General features: G+C 40.2%; 1 protein-coding gene across 1 annotated transcript; it reads left to right on the top strand.

Annotated features, from left to right (window-relative positions):
* The first annotated feature begins 3,621 nt into the window (after positions 1–3,621).
* LOC308401270 (solute carrier family 25 member 36-A-like) lies at positions 3,622–18,306 on the top strand. The gene is made up of 7 exons (XM_080889417.1): positions 3,622–4,079; positions 6,581–6,745; positions 8,235–8,312; positions 10,465–10,565; positions 13,951–14,017; positions 15,236–15,525; positions 15,618–18,306. The coding sequence occupies exons 1-7, from the start codon at positions 4,039–4,041 to the stop codon at positions 15,809–15,811; spliced, it is 936 nt and encodes a 311-aa protein (XP_080745543.1). The 5' UTR covers positions 3,622–4,038; the 3' UTR covers positions 15,812–18,306.
* The last annotated feature ends 243 nt before the right edge of the window (positions 18,307–18,549 follow it).

The raw sequence follows: 18,549 nt of genomic DNA, 5'->3' as shown, positions 1-18,549 counted from the left end.
ATTATGTTAAGAAAAATGACGTATTAACTACAACAGCAGACTGACCTTTGTGGAAATGCTTGGAGCAGACTAACCTGTGAGCTGGAGGGTTCTGGGACGTTATATTTGATCTTTGAATGGCTGAAATCCAGGCCATCCGTCGCGTCTTTGTTACTTCGGAAACATGGCTCGAACAATTTCTCTTCAACGTCGTAATCCGATAACAACCGATCTCTTTACCCGTCGGCTTCCCGTGGCTGTCATGCGACCGGCTATTGCAGTTAATAATACAACGGCTTCTTGACATTTTTGTGTTTCTTTTTATCGCTGTGTGACTGATTTCAATTGAAAGCCTGCGTGCGCTAGTACCTCTTGCCACGAGTTCCCAGAATCCTTTGCGGTTTTACCCCTGAATGACATCACATTTTCAATCTCTATATAATATGCATGTTAAGTTTTATATTTGGGGTGAAATATCAAGTCTTTTCAAGTAAACCGGTTAAAGTCCAATTCAAGTCCCAGGTCATTGGTGTAAAAGTCCAAGTCAAGTCACAAGTCTTACAACATTTTTTCAAGTCAAGTCTAAAGTCATAAAATTAATGACTCGAGTCTGACTCGAGTCCAAGTCATGTGACTCGAGTCCACACCTCTGATTATATATATAGGTTCTGCAGCATCCGGTCCCGTACCAGCAGACTGAGAGACAGCTTTTTCCATCAGGCCATCAGACTGCTGAACACGTCATAGACACCTCAGCTTCACTACTGGAACTTCAACATTATGCACTCCACACTGTATATAAATGCCACTTGTTTTGCACATATTCAACTCTGTATATTTTATATATTTTATTTATTTATTTATTTTTTTTATTTTTTTATTTTTTTTACTATTTAATTTGTAAAAATGTGTATACACACACACACACACACACACACACACACACACACACACACACACACACACACACACGTAGGAAAACATTTAGTATACACATCCAGAAATGCATACACTATTATATATTGTACATATATTTATTAGTTTCAGGTTGGCCATTCTTGTATTTTGCTCGTTTGTCTTGTTGTGTTTGCACATCTCTGTTGCTTGTGGGGCTCGCACACAAGAATTTCACTCGCATGTGCTGTGCCAGTGTGCCTGCACATGTGATGTGACAATAAAAGTGATTTGATTTGATTTGATTTGATATATTTTGAGAGTTGACATAAGACGCAGCCTCACAAAACCATTAGTGTGGCTGTAGCTATACTGACTTATCAGATCGTACCGTAAACTGCAAATTAAAGAGCAGATAAATAATAAGATTAAAAGAAGTGAATGTAATCTTTTTTTCAGCTAATACTCAGTGAACATCAGCTCTACACATAGTTTTTTAGTTTTTTCCCTTTTAACAACATATAAGATTTGGTTTTAGATTTTATACTAATAAAAATCTCATAAAGGCTGCCAGGGCAAATTGCCCTACAAAGGTTTCTGTGGTTTTACGTCATATATTGTCATGTACATGACAACTGAGTTATGACAAAAATGCTATATGAGTAGTGCAGTTCTGATAGAGGGCTCCTCTGTGTCCAGAAGATGTAAGAAAACTAACTGCTTTTGTTCCCACCCTCCCTTTTAACAGTCAGACAGTAACATGATTACACGAGAAACTTGGGCACATGATCTGACCTTAAGTTCAGCTTCAACTCTAATTATGAAATTAAGTGGCGTATGGATTTTATTCTGCTGCCCAAATTGGAAAACCTCATTTTAGTCTCTGGCGAGAGTTTATCTATTTCTTTCCCCCCTACACTCACACACACAGTTGCCCATAGTAAATGCACAAAGAAACTCTGTATGAAATATTTGGGTTGCACATGGATCCAAACTGGATTGAGATCCAATGAGCCCATAGTGGAGCAACATTTTCCCCGCGTCTGCATTCATCATATCAAACATGTCATACATCAGTGGCAACAGAAGGCCCTTTCTTTTAAAGACTGCAGGATCCAGTCTAGTAGTTGCATTACATAGCCACTGCATTACAGCCGCAAGACGCAAACCACCTTTAGCAGCCTCTAAACCCTCCTGAATGGGAACCTGTCTAACTACCTACACCTAGAAGGGGCCTATCTTGTGGGTTTGGGGGCATCTTACATTAACTTTAAGGGGTCACATAAGGAATATATGTTAAAGAAACAGTTTCTAAACTTAAACAAACATGTATATATATATATATATATATATATATATATATATATATATATATATATATATATATATATATATATATATATATATATATATACACATATATATAGTGATATACTGTAGGTTTTGTTGTTGTTGTTGTTTTTTGTTTGTTTTTTGTTTTTTTAAATTTAATCACCACTGGTAGCAGCACTGAGCATCTGTGTATGTGAAAATAATAACCTGTCATGTAACACACATGACATACTGGCACTCTGCTACAAGCATAATGATTAAACCAAAAACATGATTACTGGAATGCGGCTTGACAAGTTATATTTTTCAGAATTCTTTGCTTGTTCGATACAATGAAGTGTCACGTAACAGCTGCTTCCCAGCAGTAAATGCTTGATAGGCATAGTAAGTGTCAAAACAGGTCATTGTAACGTGATTTCACTTATCCAAAAAGGTTTGGATCATGGCTACCTTTTATTTGACAAGCCACTAAATTATCAACGTGTTGTGTCCTCAGTCATGACAACTGACCTTTAGAAGATAAATTATTGAAATTAAATAATGATATTCAGTGAGTTTAATTATTTTAAAATGTAACACAAGTACATTGTAAGTAACTGTAATTAAAATACCTAAAAATGAACAGTAATCAGTTACTCTACTTTTTCAGTGGAAAAGTAATTTAATTACAGTAATGCGTTACTTAGTAACGCGTTACACCCAACACTGCTTCTGAGGTATCTGGAACACAGCATTAAAAAGCAATTGCTGAGGTTATTGTGGTTACTTAACATATTTTATATACAGTCTGTGATCACAACACTAACAAAATGACTGCATAGATGGTTGCGTTAAAAAAATGGGAGGCAGGAAAATAATAAATCCTTGTAACTACAAAACTACTCTAGGTGTTATTGCATTTTTAGGGAGCTTCGCTTTTAGAAGTTGAACTACAGATTTGATGGAGAATTAAATACGTTGAAGCCACTATGACCAGAGCCCGGATAGCTCAGTCGGTAGAGCATCAGACTTTTAATCTGAGGGTCCAGGGTTCAAGTCCCTGTTCGGGCGGCGGAAGTTTTAAATATCGAGACTAAACACTGAGCATAAACAAAACCCAAACTGGAACTACATGATATAATTTTTAGGAGTCGTGATTATGTAGTTCTCCAACTAAATGCTGTGGCTTGTATTCAGCCATTGTGTTCGTTTATATGAGTGCTATATCCTGGTGTCCTACTGTAACCTGAACGAATACAAATAAAAGCTTTAGATCAGCCTCGTTTCGTGTCTCTTCTACGTTACATCAGCCCAGCTCGTTTCTCTGAGTCCAGTGACGATCTCTGCCCTCAAACGACATCACGTGAAAGAATAGTGACAGGGATCCCTCAGCCAATCGGCTCCTCTGTTTTGCGGCTTCCCATTCGACGATAAACATTGCGACGTGACCCGCAGAGCTCCTCAGTGAGGCAATAGCACGTCAGCGGGAGGGAGGTCGAGTGTAGTCCATAGTTGATCTTATTACCACAAGACTGGAATTACCCGACAACATTAAAGACACGCACACTTTTACGGTGAAGCAGTGTCCCGTTCAGAAAGGAGAAGACGCTGTCCTGTCGCTCTGACGTCTGCCATTACCAACGCACTCCCGTTAGCCGTGGCAGCTAGCGCGAGCTAGCTAAGTTAGCTGTTACATACCCTCGCTTTTAGCACGCAGCTGACCTCCACCACAACACAGACCTGCTGAGTAACATTTGCTTGCTACGACGGGGTCGACATTCCCCCGTCTCTTCACTTACGTTCCCGTTGCCCCCTGTGTGGTGCCCCGTGGACGCTTCCCGAATATGATCCACAATGAGTCAAAGAGATACCTTAGTTCATCTGTTTGCTGGAGGGTGAGTATATTCCTCGTCTTCCTGTCGTCAGAGCGGGGCTAGCTAGCCACACACTGTGAGTTAATTGCAATCGCTATAGACGCTGTAGCTGTCCATTATGCGATATCCGTATTGATGTTTTGTGTATTTTGGCTTTGGGTAGTTGCGTAAAGGTAACCCAGAGATAACTTTTTGCATCACTGTCAGATGTCAGCTAATCTTGTCCTCACGTATGCGCACTCGCAGTTTTCTCAATGACATTTCAATGTATGAATGAAATGGCTTTTTACGAACACTCGGAAGTCTTCGTCAGAGTTGTGTATTATCATATATTATTTATAGCTACGACCAGGAAAATTTTGGCTTTAGAAAGCCGGCGTCTTTAAACGTCTGTGCGCCTTGTGTGCAGCAAAACAAATGTGGGCAGACTCCCAGTAAAGGTCACTCGAAATAGTGACATCTCAACTATGTCAGCGTATCTTAACTATAGGCTTGTATCAAACTCGTTTTCCAAAGCATATTCGGTATATAGCACGTTCAACTATGATTGAATCACAGCCTGGGACTGTTACGAAAGGGTGTGAATCAGCAATCCTGTATTTTTGCAGATCCGTGAATTTTGCAGAAACGTTCATCTTCCGTCTGAAAGACTGACCTGGTACACAGTGAAACACAATACTAGTGTTTCAGCACTAGAAATGGGCAAAGGGATCATTTATCAGCTTAAATGAGCTCTTTGCTTCTCTTTAACAACATGCAGCAGTTTATTACACTGGCATACTAAACCATATTTAAGAAAAGCACGGATAAGAGTTCTGCTTTTGTAGGCCTGAACATGTTGAGTGGGTGTTATCTTGTTAAAGGAGTCAGTTTTTGCATATTAAGCTGTAGTCGTATGATGTCTCTGATGTCCTGCTTTCCCTTTATATACAGTAATTATCTGACTCTTGATTACTTCACCTCTGCTAAAAACTGTGTTTTGGGGACTTGCTTTCCCTGTTTATCTGTGTGTGTGTCTCTCTCTCTCTCTAACACACAGACACACACACTCTCTGTTTTGGTATCAGTTGAAAATTAACTTTAAGTGTAGATAACTGCTGTTTACAATTCTTTTGCTATTGCCTAGCCTAAACTAAACCTAACAGGACCTGACCAATACAGTCCTGTTAGGCTCAGTTTATTTATCGAGTTCATGTAGATAATATTCTTGTGCTTTGTCGATGCAGTTTGTTTTACTTTTCGTACCTGACTGTACGTTGTACCTGCTGTTTGAATATTTGTAAAAACTGTAAAAAAATAAATAATAACAGTATGTTTACAAGATATGTTAGCCACCATATCTATTGTACCTCATGCTTAAAAAAAGTCTGTCTTAAAAATTCAAAATTAGCAATGCATGGGAGCCCCGAATATTGCAATGAACATGGTGTAGGCATTAAGATCATTTAGAGCATCAATGATATATTAGTTTTCTTTTCACATTCAGTTTCATTACAATTATACTAAAAGTGATACATTTAACTTGTACATCCCCATGATCTAAGACTGCAGCGTTAGCTTTGTACACATAAAATGAGGTAGCCTTTAGTTTCTGTGAAACATAATTAGCTGCCATTGGTTGAAATAACCAAGCTTTATTACTACATTTACACTGTTCTAAGAATCCTCTTCTAACCATGATGATCTAAACCAAGGTTCCAATGTTTTCTGCACTTAGCTTTCTGATATTAATGGCCACTCAAGTGGCCATTAATATCAGAAAGTATAGAGATTTATTTTTATATTTGAATCTGCCTGACAAAATCCCCTTGTTGTAATTCTAAATGTTTAGTTGCTGCAAACTGGCTACTCTTGGCAGTTTCCCTTCTCAGCTTCCTTTCTGGCAGGCTAACCAGGTCAGTCTTCAGTGCTGATCCTACTGTGATCTTGAGATCCAATAAGCTTGCGAGTCATTCCAATCAGAACTGGCAGCTAGGGGAGAACTGGTTCACATGGCACTACAGCAATGTAATTGATTCTGCAGAGGAGAACAAGGGGTATAACTGAAAAGCTCGCTGGAGAGGCAGCTGATTAGGAAGAATTTATAGTATTCCAAACATATACGATTACTTATGCTTCAGAGAAACTAATGATACATCTTTGTCCTGATGTATGACATGATGAATACAAAGTGGGGCTGGCTGCACCTGACTTTGAAGCCTGCTAAAAACAGAAGTATTTTTATTTGTTTCCTAGTTTATTAAAATCCACATATCTAGGAATTTTAATATGGTGTGGTGCTAAATGGGAGCATGCTGTTACTTCCCAAGAAACACAAAGCATTCCTGGCTGGCTTTCTATCCCAACACTGTGCTTTTTCTTGTCTACATGCCTGGGATCTTTAGAATTCCACTCACCACACCGGGTGATTCGTTTAGGCAACGCTTTGCGGATCTTTTGGTAAAGAATACAGGAACTGTTTGTGCCGATTTTATCTGTTGTGCTTTGCTGGCTCACATCAGCCTTCTCTGTTTTTGCACCAGATGTGGGGGCACCGTAGGAGCCATATTGACTTGTCCACTGGAAGTAGTGAAGACCCGTCTCCAGTCATCCTCCATCACCCTCTATGTGTCTGAGGTTCAGCTCAGCACTGTCAATGGGGCCAGCGTGGCCCGTGTGTCTCCACCGGGCCCCCTGCACTGTCTCAAGTGGGTATCTTTTAACATGTCACACACATACACACAGAGCATATTTTGACATTGTACATAATGTTAGCATTGCTTTGAATTAGCAGCTTACAGTTATTTGAGCTAAAATGAGTGGAGCTGTTCACATGTGTATTCAGTTGTCTGTACTCTCCCCGAGAGGTGGTTTAATCTGGCCAGTGCCCCCCTGGCAAAACCACTCTCTCCCTGAAATACAACTCCTCAATAGCAGCCTTTGGGAGAGGTACACACAGGAGAACACACTAGTTGCTTTAGTCAAAGAGGACATTTCACAGCAAATCCAACTGTTACCATTTATTTATCTGTGATTTTATTTGTGAAACTAATCATCAGTCACAGTATCTGTTATGACAGTCACAGCAATACCATACAGATTTAGGCAGAGGGTGTAGTGGTTTACACATTGGACTAACACGTTAATGATCCCTGGTTCAGTCCCAGAATGAGACACAAATCCCAAATGTAGGGTTTCATTAGCATCCGATGTAAAAACCAAACCCATTGTGGCAACCCAAAAGCAGCATGGCAACTTTAGAAGAGGAGCGAATGCTACTCTGAAAAAAGTGTGTTCGATGGCAGAGTGCTACCTTTCCAGTTTAGTCATATGGGAGTTGCCAGCTGCAGCTTTGCTCTGCAGGATGTAGTGTATTCCTAACTTATTCATGTTTTATATGTTCTCCAGCTGCTGCTGAGTACAGACATTGTTGACATGTTGCAGGCTGTAGATGAAGGGGTGCAGTCAGCAGGCCTGTGTGAAAACACCTGGCTACCCCTGCTAACTAAAGCTGAAACTGCACACCAGTATTTAGACCTGATTCATGACTGGAGACTGAAACTCTTCAGCTTTTGGAAGCTGTTGCCAAAGACTGAGAAATGAGCAAAATCATATCACAATGTCTGGCTCTAGTTTAATTATTACTACTTGTAAATCTCATGTTGATTTGGGTGAAAACAACCTGCAGCATAGCACATTGGGTGCTGCCACTCTTTAAAGTGGTGGAGTGCTCCTAATCCTTGGGAACAAACTGAGACATTGTGTTTTATTGTGTGTCCCCCTAGACCTTGCGGTGTTCATTACACACGACAATCCAAGTGTTGGAGTGACAGTTTTTGCTATTCTTAGATTGCCTGCTTGTTTTAGGGCTTTGAAACTAGGTTAAGGTTCCACACAGAGGGTCTGGGTTGGTGATGTGGTGAGGGGGGCATAACAAAACTGTAATGACTATAAATAGGGCTGGCACTCTGGGATTGTCTGACTGGCATCATCTTTAGGAAAAGACTTTCTGTCAGATAACCTTGGAGTTTTGTGCAATACGTTGCTTCTAATCCACATATTTGTGTGTGTGTGTGTGTGTGTGTGTGTGTGTGTGTGTGTGTGTGTGTGTGTGTGTGTGTGTGTGTGTGTGTGTGTGTGTGTGTGTGTGTGTGTGTGTGTGTGTGTGTGTGTGTGTGTGTGTGTGTGTTCGTTCAGATTGATATTGCAGAAAGAGGGACCTCGATCTCTCTTCAGAGGCTTGGGGCCAAATTTGGTGGGTGTGGCACCTTCCAGGTAAGTTATGTGATACGTTGTGTTTTTCTTACTGTTAGCATTACGTACAAAAGCACGACCTGATATACCCGTGTTGGTTTTGTTAATGCGTCATCATAACATAGGACCAGGATCAGTATTACAACTAAATCACGTTGTCTGAGCATTCAGTTTGCATTAGAAGTTAGCTAACAGCAAACTTAACTTGATAATATAATTTATTATATTGGCATATATTTATATAATATGGTTATATATTGGCATATAATATATTTATTATATTATAGAGCCATTTCTTGTTCATTGCAAAGCTATGACATCCCAACAGTATGACTGGTCAGTTGCCATATTGATCCTGGAACATCAAACCGTGCTTTTATCTATATCCAAGCACTTTTAGCTAACATCACAAACACTCACACTCTGATGCAGTTGGGTCAACTCGGGATGGTAGACGACCAGTTCTACCACCTGAACCACAGCCGGCAAATGAGGGGCAGAAAGAGACTGTTAGCCAAGTACTAGTTTAATAGTTATAGTTAATTCTATCATCATTATTTGTTATCAGTTTCAAAACATTGTGGAGTCAAGCTGAACAGATAAAATGGTTTGCTCTGATGGTTTTATTCTTATCTTTTTTTCTCACTGTCTTCCTGCATTATTATTTTGACCATCCATAATCCTCCATTTCATCTTTCTGAGTCATTCCTAGATGATGATTATCCCGCTATGTTCAGCTTCCAATTTTGGAACATGTGTCCAAATGTTTACTGGTTATTAAGATTCCGTATTCGTGGGTGAATTAATGACTGTTAGACAAGAAAATTTCCACCACCTTGTTTTAGTTGGTGTGAGGTAATTCTTTTGAACAGGTGTCATTGATCTACTCCAAAAAAATTTATTGTTACTGTGGCCAAGTAATTGGCCTCTGTTCCTTTTTGACACCAAAGGCCTTTCTTGGCATCATTTCTATGCAGGTCAAATTTGTACAGCCATGTTCTGATTGTAGATTGATCCATGTGCACACAGTAAGCTACAGGAGTGCAGGCGTATTTAATCATCTTCTGCACTCCTTGCTGCTGTTGTAGATATTTTTGTCTATATTGTTACATAGTTTGATATCATAAGCTCATATAGTTTTTGACAACCTTGAAGAATCAAGAGCACTAAAAATACTGTGTGCTTTAAAGAAATGTTGATTTAAGTATCTGGTAAAAAGTCTACAGCTCCATAGCCTGTGAAAAACAGTTGTGCTCTGTAACTACTACAACGTTTGCTGAGGTTACTTGGTGACGAAGAAGAATCAGGGATCCACACTCATTAAGGAGCCATTCATTGTCATGGCATTCTCAGCAGTTTGTGCACCACTGACTTCATGGCGACGTGTTCACATAGTCTAAGCCTGGGGAAAACTTCTAACCAACTGCCATAATAGTTTCATTTCATTAACCGCTCTGACTGGTAATGAGAGAAGCAAAGTGGTGACTAATGGCAGTGGGCAGCAGCTAGTGCTGCGGAAGCAGGTGCCAGTGCTAAGCATACACTAAGTGTTTTGTTAGTGTTATATGAACAAATGGTTAGGTAGAGGAAAGGAAGGAAAAGAGGACTCCTGAGTACAGATGGAGATTTAATGAAAAGCAAGCAAAGATTCGCACTACAATGTGACGGATGAACTCCAAACATCATTAAAAGTCTGACTAAGCACATTTGACAAACCGGTGTACAAATGAACCAGATGGCGCACAGCGTAGTGCCATTACTGGAATAAAAGCAAAAGCAGCGCTCCTATTTAGACACAAGTGTGAACATGATCATTATGACCATTTTAATTAGTGAAAACAACTAAAGATAATTACTGCAAATAAATGAAGGCATGCTTTTTTTGCTGAAAGCCTTATTTGTCCAACTAGGCTGATTTGCTGAGAATATTAGTTCTGCTCTTGGCTTTACACCTAATGAATTTTTAAACCCCATTAAACTGAACCAGACACGAGGGCAGTTGTACACTTGTTAATGCAGTGTAATTGATGAGCTGTATTGCTACTGGAGGCAGTGGCTCAGACTAATTAGTTGTGCACTGAAATACAAAAACATGGCATATATAACTTGTTTTGCCTCATTCCAGTTTAACACATGCTGACCCCCTTTTTTTGTCCTCCTTTTCTACTAATAGAGCAATCTACTTTGGTGCTTACTCCACTGCCAAAGAGAAACTGAACGGCGTGTTGGAACCTGACTCCACACAGGTGCACATGGTGTCGGCTGGAATAGCAGGTAACTACATGTCTGCAAAAAAGTCTTTTTTTAAAGTCAAAGTTAAATTAGTTGCATAAAACACTCTCAAGTCTTTTTCTTACAGTCTTCTTCTATGGATTTAAGATCTTAACTTCCTTGCCTTAAACTTAAAGAATCCCCACAGTGGTGGTACAAAAGACTACTAGTACCTACTCTACTCAACTCAACTTTACTGTACTCGGTTTCAGTCATTTTTTTCATGATAATTGAGTACCACTTAATATGCATAGGGTCGTTATAGCAACGCGCCCGAAAGTCCACGGCGTCATTTCTATCCAACAAACAACATGACAGCAGGGGATAGTGATGCAATACCTGCTGCTCAGTGTATGGCTTTTTCAGACTCCGGGACCACCGTGTTGTTTTTGTGTAGCCGTTTCCCTCGTTGCTGGATTTCAAAAATGGCGTTTCTGATTTTTGTAAGAGAGTGGCTCTCATGAGTCATCGAGTTACGCCATTGACTGGCCAATCAGTGTCATGCACTGATTGGCACATGTTGCACATGTTGCACATGTTGATGTCACATTTCCAGAACCATAAGTCAATTTATTTGTACATTTGAACACTGGAGTCTGTGAAGAATGACTCACTTTTGGAACCAGCCTCAAGTGGCCAATGTGGGAACTGCAGGTTTTGGCACGTGTGTGTTTTTTGTTTGTTTTTTGTTTTGTATTTAAATTAGCTTTTGTTTTTTGTGCTTTCTTTTTTTCTTTATCCAGCACAAATATAATCTCTTCATTCTTAAACTAATTTGGTGGTGCAATAAAGGTCAGACTGCAAATATGAAATGCACATCCATATCGTTTCCTTAAAAACTATAGAGTTTTAAATCTATAAAGTCTTTTTCATTGCAGTAAATGGCTATGTCAAAAGAAGAAGAAGGAGAAAACTAGAGGTGTTTTATGCAACTAGTCCCCAAGGCATCAGACAGACATGCATCATCGTGTCCTGCTTTTTAGAAACTAAAATAGCAGTTGTTTCTAATGTTGTGAGCATATTGATCTTGACTCTTCAGTGTTGGTGAGCTTCCACAAATAGTCATGTTACATGAAAGTTAAAGTGGTAAAACTAATATTGTATCAAATTTGATTAAAATCCAGTTCCATACAAGTTGTGACGTGTGTACAATGTAAATGACAACAGAATACAATGAGTTGTAAATCTCATCAACCCAAATACTGTTCCCAGTAAAACATAAAAAAAAGTCATGAAATGTTCAAATCTAGACATTTTACTTTTTATCAAACATATTAGCTCATGTTGAATTTGATGGCAGCAGCATGCCCCAGAAAGTTGGGTGAAGACAGCAGAAGGCTATAAAAGTCAATTGGACTAAAAAGAAACATTTGGAGGAACATTTTGCAACTAAATAGGTTACCTGGCAACAGGTCAGTAACATGATTGGAGCATGATGATGAAGAGCATTTTAGAGGGACAGCCTTTCACCAGTTTCCAGGAAACGGTGTCTATAAATTTCATCATACTGTTAATCAGACATTAAATATCTCATCATCTACAGTATATAAAATCACTAAAAGAGCTCTAAAAGAAATCCCTGTGCACATTCTGGATGTACAGACAGAACTTCAGTAAAAACAGGAATGATTCTGTCATGGAAATCAGTGCATATTTCTGAGATTTTCAAATGCATTGCATTCAGTTTTATTTCGATTTTACTGCGTCCCAACTTCTATGGAATAGGGGTTGTAGGAAAATCCTACAGGCATCACTTGTGTTTCTTTACTAGTTGCTGTGTGTGTGTATGGCTCCCTTTGCAATGCTGATTAAAATAAATGTGTTATGAGGTCAGATTTAAATACCACTCCACAATTCTCTGATGCCTTGCATGTCAGGGGTGGGTTATCTGCTCTCAAGTGGCTGATTGTTTTGGGAATAATAAACCTGTATGATATGGGTCAGTCAGACTGCTTCACTGAGTTTCTGGGTGAATCCAAAGTTCACAGTAACACCACTTGTAGCACACCATGACTTAGACCTTTCAGCAAACCAGTCAAGGTCAGCGTCACTACATTTCCCTCCAGCAGCAACCAACAGAGCTGCCTGAGCTGAAGTGACAGGTGACGAGGTGTTAACAGTCATCTCATCTTTACGTGACACACATAGCAGAGGCTAGAGCAGTTTTCTGCTGTTGATAGCAGGAAGAGTAAGCGTAGATGCTAGTCTTTCAGCCTCAGGATGGTTGTGCATTCGATGATTCCTCGTTTATACTATTCCCACAGTATTTTAATTTATTTAATAAAATATCAATATCTGGTCTCCATGTATCGATATAATATCACCATGCAAAAGATTGCGATACTATGCTGTATTCTTTTTTTCCCTTCCCTACCACTAACATTTAAATACAAATATTAAGTAATATTAAGATGTATGGAATATAGATTGCATAACCTAGTAAAAATCCGAATCGCAGGTGAAAGATGACATTAAGAGGCTCTATATAGGAGCGTAAAGTATAATAGACAGTGCAGAGTGTTTTCAGTTTTAGGGTTTGAAATAAATTGTTAGCAGATGATTCTCTGCTTGACACACTTGGATATGATGGTTGAGGAGCTGCAGAAAGGCTCAGTAAAAATAAAAAGATAATGCTGAGCTTTTCTAGTAGAGCTGAAAATGAGCATAACCGTCCCTATTATCCCTTAATCCCTCAGAACTGCAGGTATCCATGCGGCATTGTAGTTTTGCAGTACTCTTGCATTAAACTGTTATTTTTATGTAAGTTTATTTCAATCAATGAACAGCTGTTCTCTCCCGTCATATCCATTCTGCTGTCTTTGTGTGTGTGTGTGTGAGTGTGAGTGAGTGAGATTTCACATGACGTTGTGCATTATGTTAAATCCTGCGGGGTGATGGTGGGAATGGGATCTTGAATGGTTGCATGCCGGGTCTTTTCGCAAACACACAAGCCCTGTGTCTGTTTTAGGCTTTTACTCTACCGTAGCTCTCCTCTCGCAAGGGCATGAGACCCCCGCACCACCAGGGGTCTCTAGCTGCATCTGTGAGGAGTTACTTGGGTCTGCGTGAGTACTCGCCACAGATCTGTGCTTCTTCTTATGTCTGGTTCTTCTTTCTCTAACTCTCACCTAGCTCATTGGATAAGATAGAGTTTTTCTCTCTTTCTTACAGCTGTTAGCATGACATACAAATCTTATAACATGCAGTTTCCCCTCTACTTGGGGCTACCTGCTTTTGTGGCTTTGATATTTTTTTAATTTAATTTATTTTTTTTTACTAAAAGAACCTGTTTATTCTTACTTTACTGTTAGCATCTTGAGAATTAGCTTATCATATTTCTTAATTTTGTAGAAGAGTAACCTTGTTGTGTTTTTTTTGCCCTCTTTAGGTTTTACAGCCATCACCGCAACCAATCCAATATGGCTCATAAAGACGCGTCTACAGCTGGATGCAAGGTGAACAGTTCATGTAGCTTTCTTTTTCTTTTTTGTCTGTTGCTCTGATATGCGTCACCACACAGATATTCGCTGTCATTGAAGAACATGTTGCTATCTTTATTTCTGAATCCTCCTTCATAGTTTAAACCAGTTCTACTGAACGAGCGCTGCTTTTGTTTGGACCTTGTGCAGCTCGCCTGGCTGGGTGTGGTCTGTCTTTCATAACCATAAAGCTTCAGGCTTTGACTTTCCTTTATTTTACATGTACAGTAGGTTTCAGAAGTACTTGTAAATCTGACTCTGAAACACTAAGAACAAGGAGCTGTCTGTTTAGATATTGGTTGAATTTAAAGAGATCACACTCAATGCTCTGCATTTAGTTTTAAGTGTTTTCGTGCCCTTCCCACGAGGCTTGCTATGCAAAACGTTGCCAAACTGACTAAAGGTTAATTGGCATGCGCTTCGGTGATCATAGAACAGTTTTCACTTTACACACTCGAATGTGTTTTCAGTGTAAATTTAAACAGTGAACTGGAGACAAATCCTGTGCTTTTGTATTTTCTGCAGTGTAATCGAGGAGTCCATCTTTGCAGGAGCCTTGCTTTGTTCTGTAAACGGGTGGCTTTGTTTGTTTTGTTGAGTAATGTTACCCGGACAAAGGTTAAATTTCATTTGTGTGGAAGTCAGGTGGCTCAGCTCCCTGTTTTGTTTTATATTCTTAGTAACTGTGTGCAGTTTTCTTTCGTTTAGGGGTTTGGGGGGGGTTCTGTTTGTATTTTTTTTGGGGGGGGGGTTACCCCTGAGCCATGAAAAGCTGATGTGGCATTGTCATCACCTCGCTGGACAGATGGCTGGGCGGCGTGAACACCCAAGTTTGTGACTTGAGAACGAGTCACTCTAGCATTTTCAAATTGATACCACAGGTGTGTCTACTGAGGATCTCTGAGGTTGAATCTCAGTGATCTCGACCTCAATATCAAGGTCAGAGGTCAGGTTTTCTGAAAGTCATCCAGGATTCTGAGCTTGATATCATAGGTGTAACTAATAAGAGGCTGAGTGGCTGCTGGAATTGTTAATTATTTTACATACTGTGCTCTGTAAATGCAACTTCTGTACAATATCTCTTCATCCCTCCTTAAAGTCTCTGAAGAAGAGCAGTTTTTTCTCCAAATCCACAGTGAGAGGAAGCAGTATGCTACACAGCTTGTAATCCCTCCATTTTTCTTGTGTTTTCAGGAATCGAGGCGAGCGAAGGATGAGCGCTTTCGAGTGCGTGCGTCAGGTGTATCAGACAGACGGCTTTCGGGGCTTCTACAGAGGGATGTCGGCATCCTACGCCGGCATCTCAGAGACTGTGATCCACTTTGTGATCTATGAAAACATTAAACGGCGCCTCCTGGAGGCCAAGGCACCACAGAATATGGACGAGGAGGAGGATTTGACAAAAGATGCTTCAGACTTTGTGGGGATGATGCTTGCTGCTGCCACCTCCAAGACTTGTGCCACATCTATTGCTTACCCTCATGGTGAGAGGCTGTTACTAGCTGTTCTCATCTGGATGTCTGATCACCCCCCATTATGTTCTCTTACCCACCCTCTCTCTTGTTCAAATTTGCAGAAGTGATTCGCACGCGACTACGCGAAGAAGGCAACAAGTACCGCTCTTTCTTCCAGACGCTAACGACAGTGCCCAAAGAGGAGGGCTTCCGCGCCCTGTACCGCGGTCTCACCACCCACCTGGTACGCCAGATACCCAACACGGGCATCATGATGTGCACCTACGAGCTGGTAGTCTACCTCCTGAACGGTTAAAGCCTCCCCACCCCCCTCCCTCCTCTATTTGGAGAAAGGAGACCCAGAGCACCTGCACACCAGCTAGCACAGCTAACAGCCTGCTTCCAGAGACAGCACCTCAACTGCTGTCTTGGTGACACAAGACAACACGAGCGGTCGTTCATAAAAAAGTCTGGAGTTTTGTTGTATAGACGAAGAAGGAGTGTGAGAAAGATCTTTGCGTTGGTTTGGGCATCGAGGTTTAGCAGTGGCAAAGAAGTAGATCCCCTATTTTCACTTTTATTCCATCCTTTTCTCCATTCTGACGTAAACTTTCTTCCTTATGAAGAAAGAAGCTAACTTCCAGTATATTCTATCTCTTAACATTACCGTACTAATAATGAAGCTCCGTAATACCAAGTGAGCATAGAACCATCTTAAGTAAAAAGCTTAGATCCAATCCTCATGATCACTTTCTTTTAAAAACAGTTTAGCTCTAGTGCATAGTCCTCCACATATCCCTCAGAGAACCAGCAGAAATCCAGAATACAAAGGCCCCGAAGTCGATAGCTCATCTCGATGTGCATCACAGAGGTCCTGAGAGCGAGGACGAATCGGGGGTTTGTGGCTCACAGAGGGGTGGAGGGAGGTGGATGGAAGAAGACGTGCCTTGTGTGAAGACCGTTGAGCAGCTGGAGATGCATCTCTGGCTGATCTAGAACAACAAAACGTCAAGTCATACACTGGTGTTGTTTGATTTCAGGTGCCCTCAGTCACCGTTTTTACATATCATGAAGGTAAATGCAGTCACCTGCTGGTTTTCAGCGTCCCTCACACTGACTCTGTTATCATCCAAATGATTCAATTCTGTAATCTCACCAAACTAAACAACAGTATAATCCACTGCTCTAAATGCTGCTGTGGTTCATGGTGTGAAGTAAAAAACAGTAGAGGTAACTAAGCTTAACAGACTGTGGCATAGATGCAGATAAATATATGAAATAACTACCTAACGTGATTGTATTTGTCGGGCCAATTTAGTCGAGATGCAGACGTGTAGTGTGTTTTCTTTACTGGAGCACTTGGTAGTTGTTACCTTTCTCTCAGAAAACGTTATTGTTTATAGCGGCTTTTCTTTCTCCATAGTGCTCATCTCATTGTACTCTAATTTTTATTCCCTTAGCTGGAAAATCCAGGCTAGTTTTCCAGGCGAGGACAATCCTCTTGAGTTTACACTGGAACACTTGTTGTACAGCTTAGCCAGCACGTGGAGGAGGTTGGCCAGGAATATTCTGTGTCATAAAACACACATTAATTAACTGCAGTTTAAAAACAAAAAAGAAGTTTGTTTTTCTTGATTCCCTATAATGTTGTTGTTGTTTTGTTTTTTTTCAGTCGTTTTCAACCAGTTAGAAAAATCTTTTTTTGGGTGAGTGTGACCAGAGGGTCAGTGTGTTTTATGTCTTCTTTGGAAACCTTTGAGGGTTTTGGTTTTTTTTTTTTTTTTTTTTGTGGCATCTTTGTTTAAACATTACAAACAATACAGTGTTTTTTTGTTTTTGTTTGTTGTTTTTGCTGTGATTGTATTTATCCCGTTAACTTTCCTCCTGTTGTGATCCTCCCATTGTAGAGTCGGTATGTTAAACGGTGATTCAGCCCATTACGCTAACAACGCACATCTCGCTTTATGACCACGGGCTCGCCCTTCAGATGTCTTTATCCAAACACTTCACCGCTCAGCTCTTGGTTTTACAGCACGCACAAAGGATGCTCTAGACTCTTCTTTAGACTCTCTGTGTTAAAGTGCAGAGTGTGTGCGTGCGTGTGGCATACAGTACCATCAGCACACACTCTTGATGTCGTGCAAATCCACGAGTGATCTGTTGCTGCTAGTAGCGATCGGACAGTTGCGTATCATGGTGCTGGCTTCACTCACGTGGATTTTGAAGGCTGGACAGATAGTGTGAGCTGATTGTACCTAACCCGATTAAAGGGTCATTTCACTCAAATAAGAGAAAATCTTTCCTCATCTTTCCCCCTGACTCCTAAAAATCTGGAGCGTAAAAGTGCTAACAATGAGTACATTTTATTTTATTTTTTAAACTTTGGGTGATGTGACCCTGTACATGTGCATTTCTAAGCATCTCTTCATGTTATTTGTCAGATGAACCAATCTTCCCTTGTTATTCCTCAACCCCCACACATTTGCATTATGTACCAGTGAGTGTGTGTGTGGGTTTTTGTTTTTGTTTTGTTTCTTTTGCGTGCGCTTGCCCAGATCAGACTCCCATGTGTGTCATTCAGTTGTATTGTGTGGGCGGGAGACCTGCAAACAGTGTTGTTGTTGAGTTTTGGTTTTTTTTGTTTGTTTTTTAAGTTAATCACTTGAAATTTTTTGCCTTTTCCTGACGCTCTTTGTTGTGTTGCTCCATGTTGTCCTTGATGAGTCGGCTGTGAGTGCGACTCACTATGCATTCTCTCATAACTGTTTTTGTAAAACAAAGTGTCAATAAACCGGAAGGAGTGCAAATGTATTCTGCTGTCAGAGCATCTTTCTTAACTACTCTGAAATACAATTTTTGTTAAAAAATCTTATTTCCTCCCCTTAAAGCAAATATTGAAATCTTTCGCCTGCTCACGCCTCTAAAATGCATCACAATAACATAGTGTGTTGTCAGGATCTGTCAAATTAGTATTCTTCCTAGGATTAGCAAAAACATGAAACTATATTGGCAATATTTAGGTGTAATAAAGAGGCACTATCTTCTGTAGGTGGC

The sequence above is a fragment of the Rhamphochromis sp. 'chilingali' genome, assembly GCF_963969265.1.
Source record: "Rhamphochromis sp. 'chilingali' genome assembly, chromosome: 8".
NCBI classification, from domain to species: domain Eukaryota; kingdom Metazoa; phylum Chordata; class Actinopteri; order Cichliformes; family Cichlidae; genus Rhamphochromis; species Rhamphochromis sp. 'chilingali'.
This window is presented reverse-complemented; position numbering and strand designations above follow the sequence as displayed.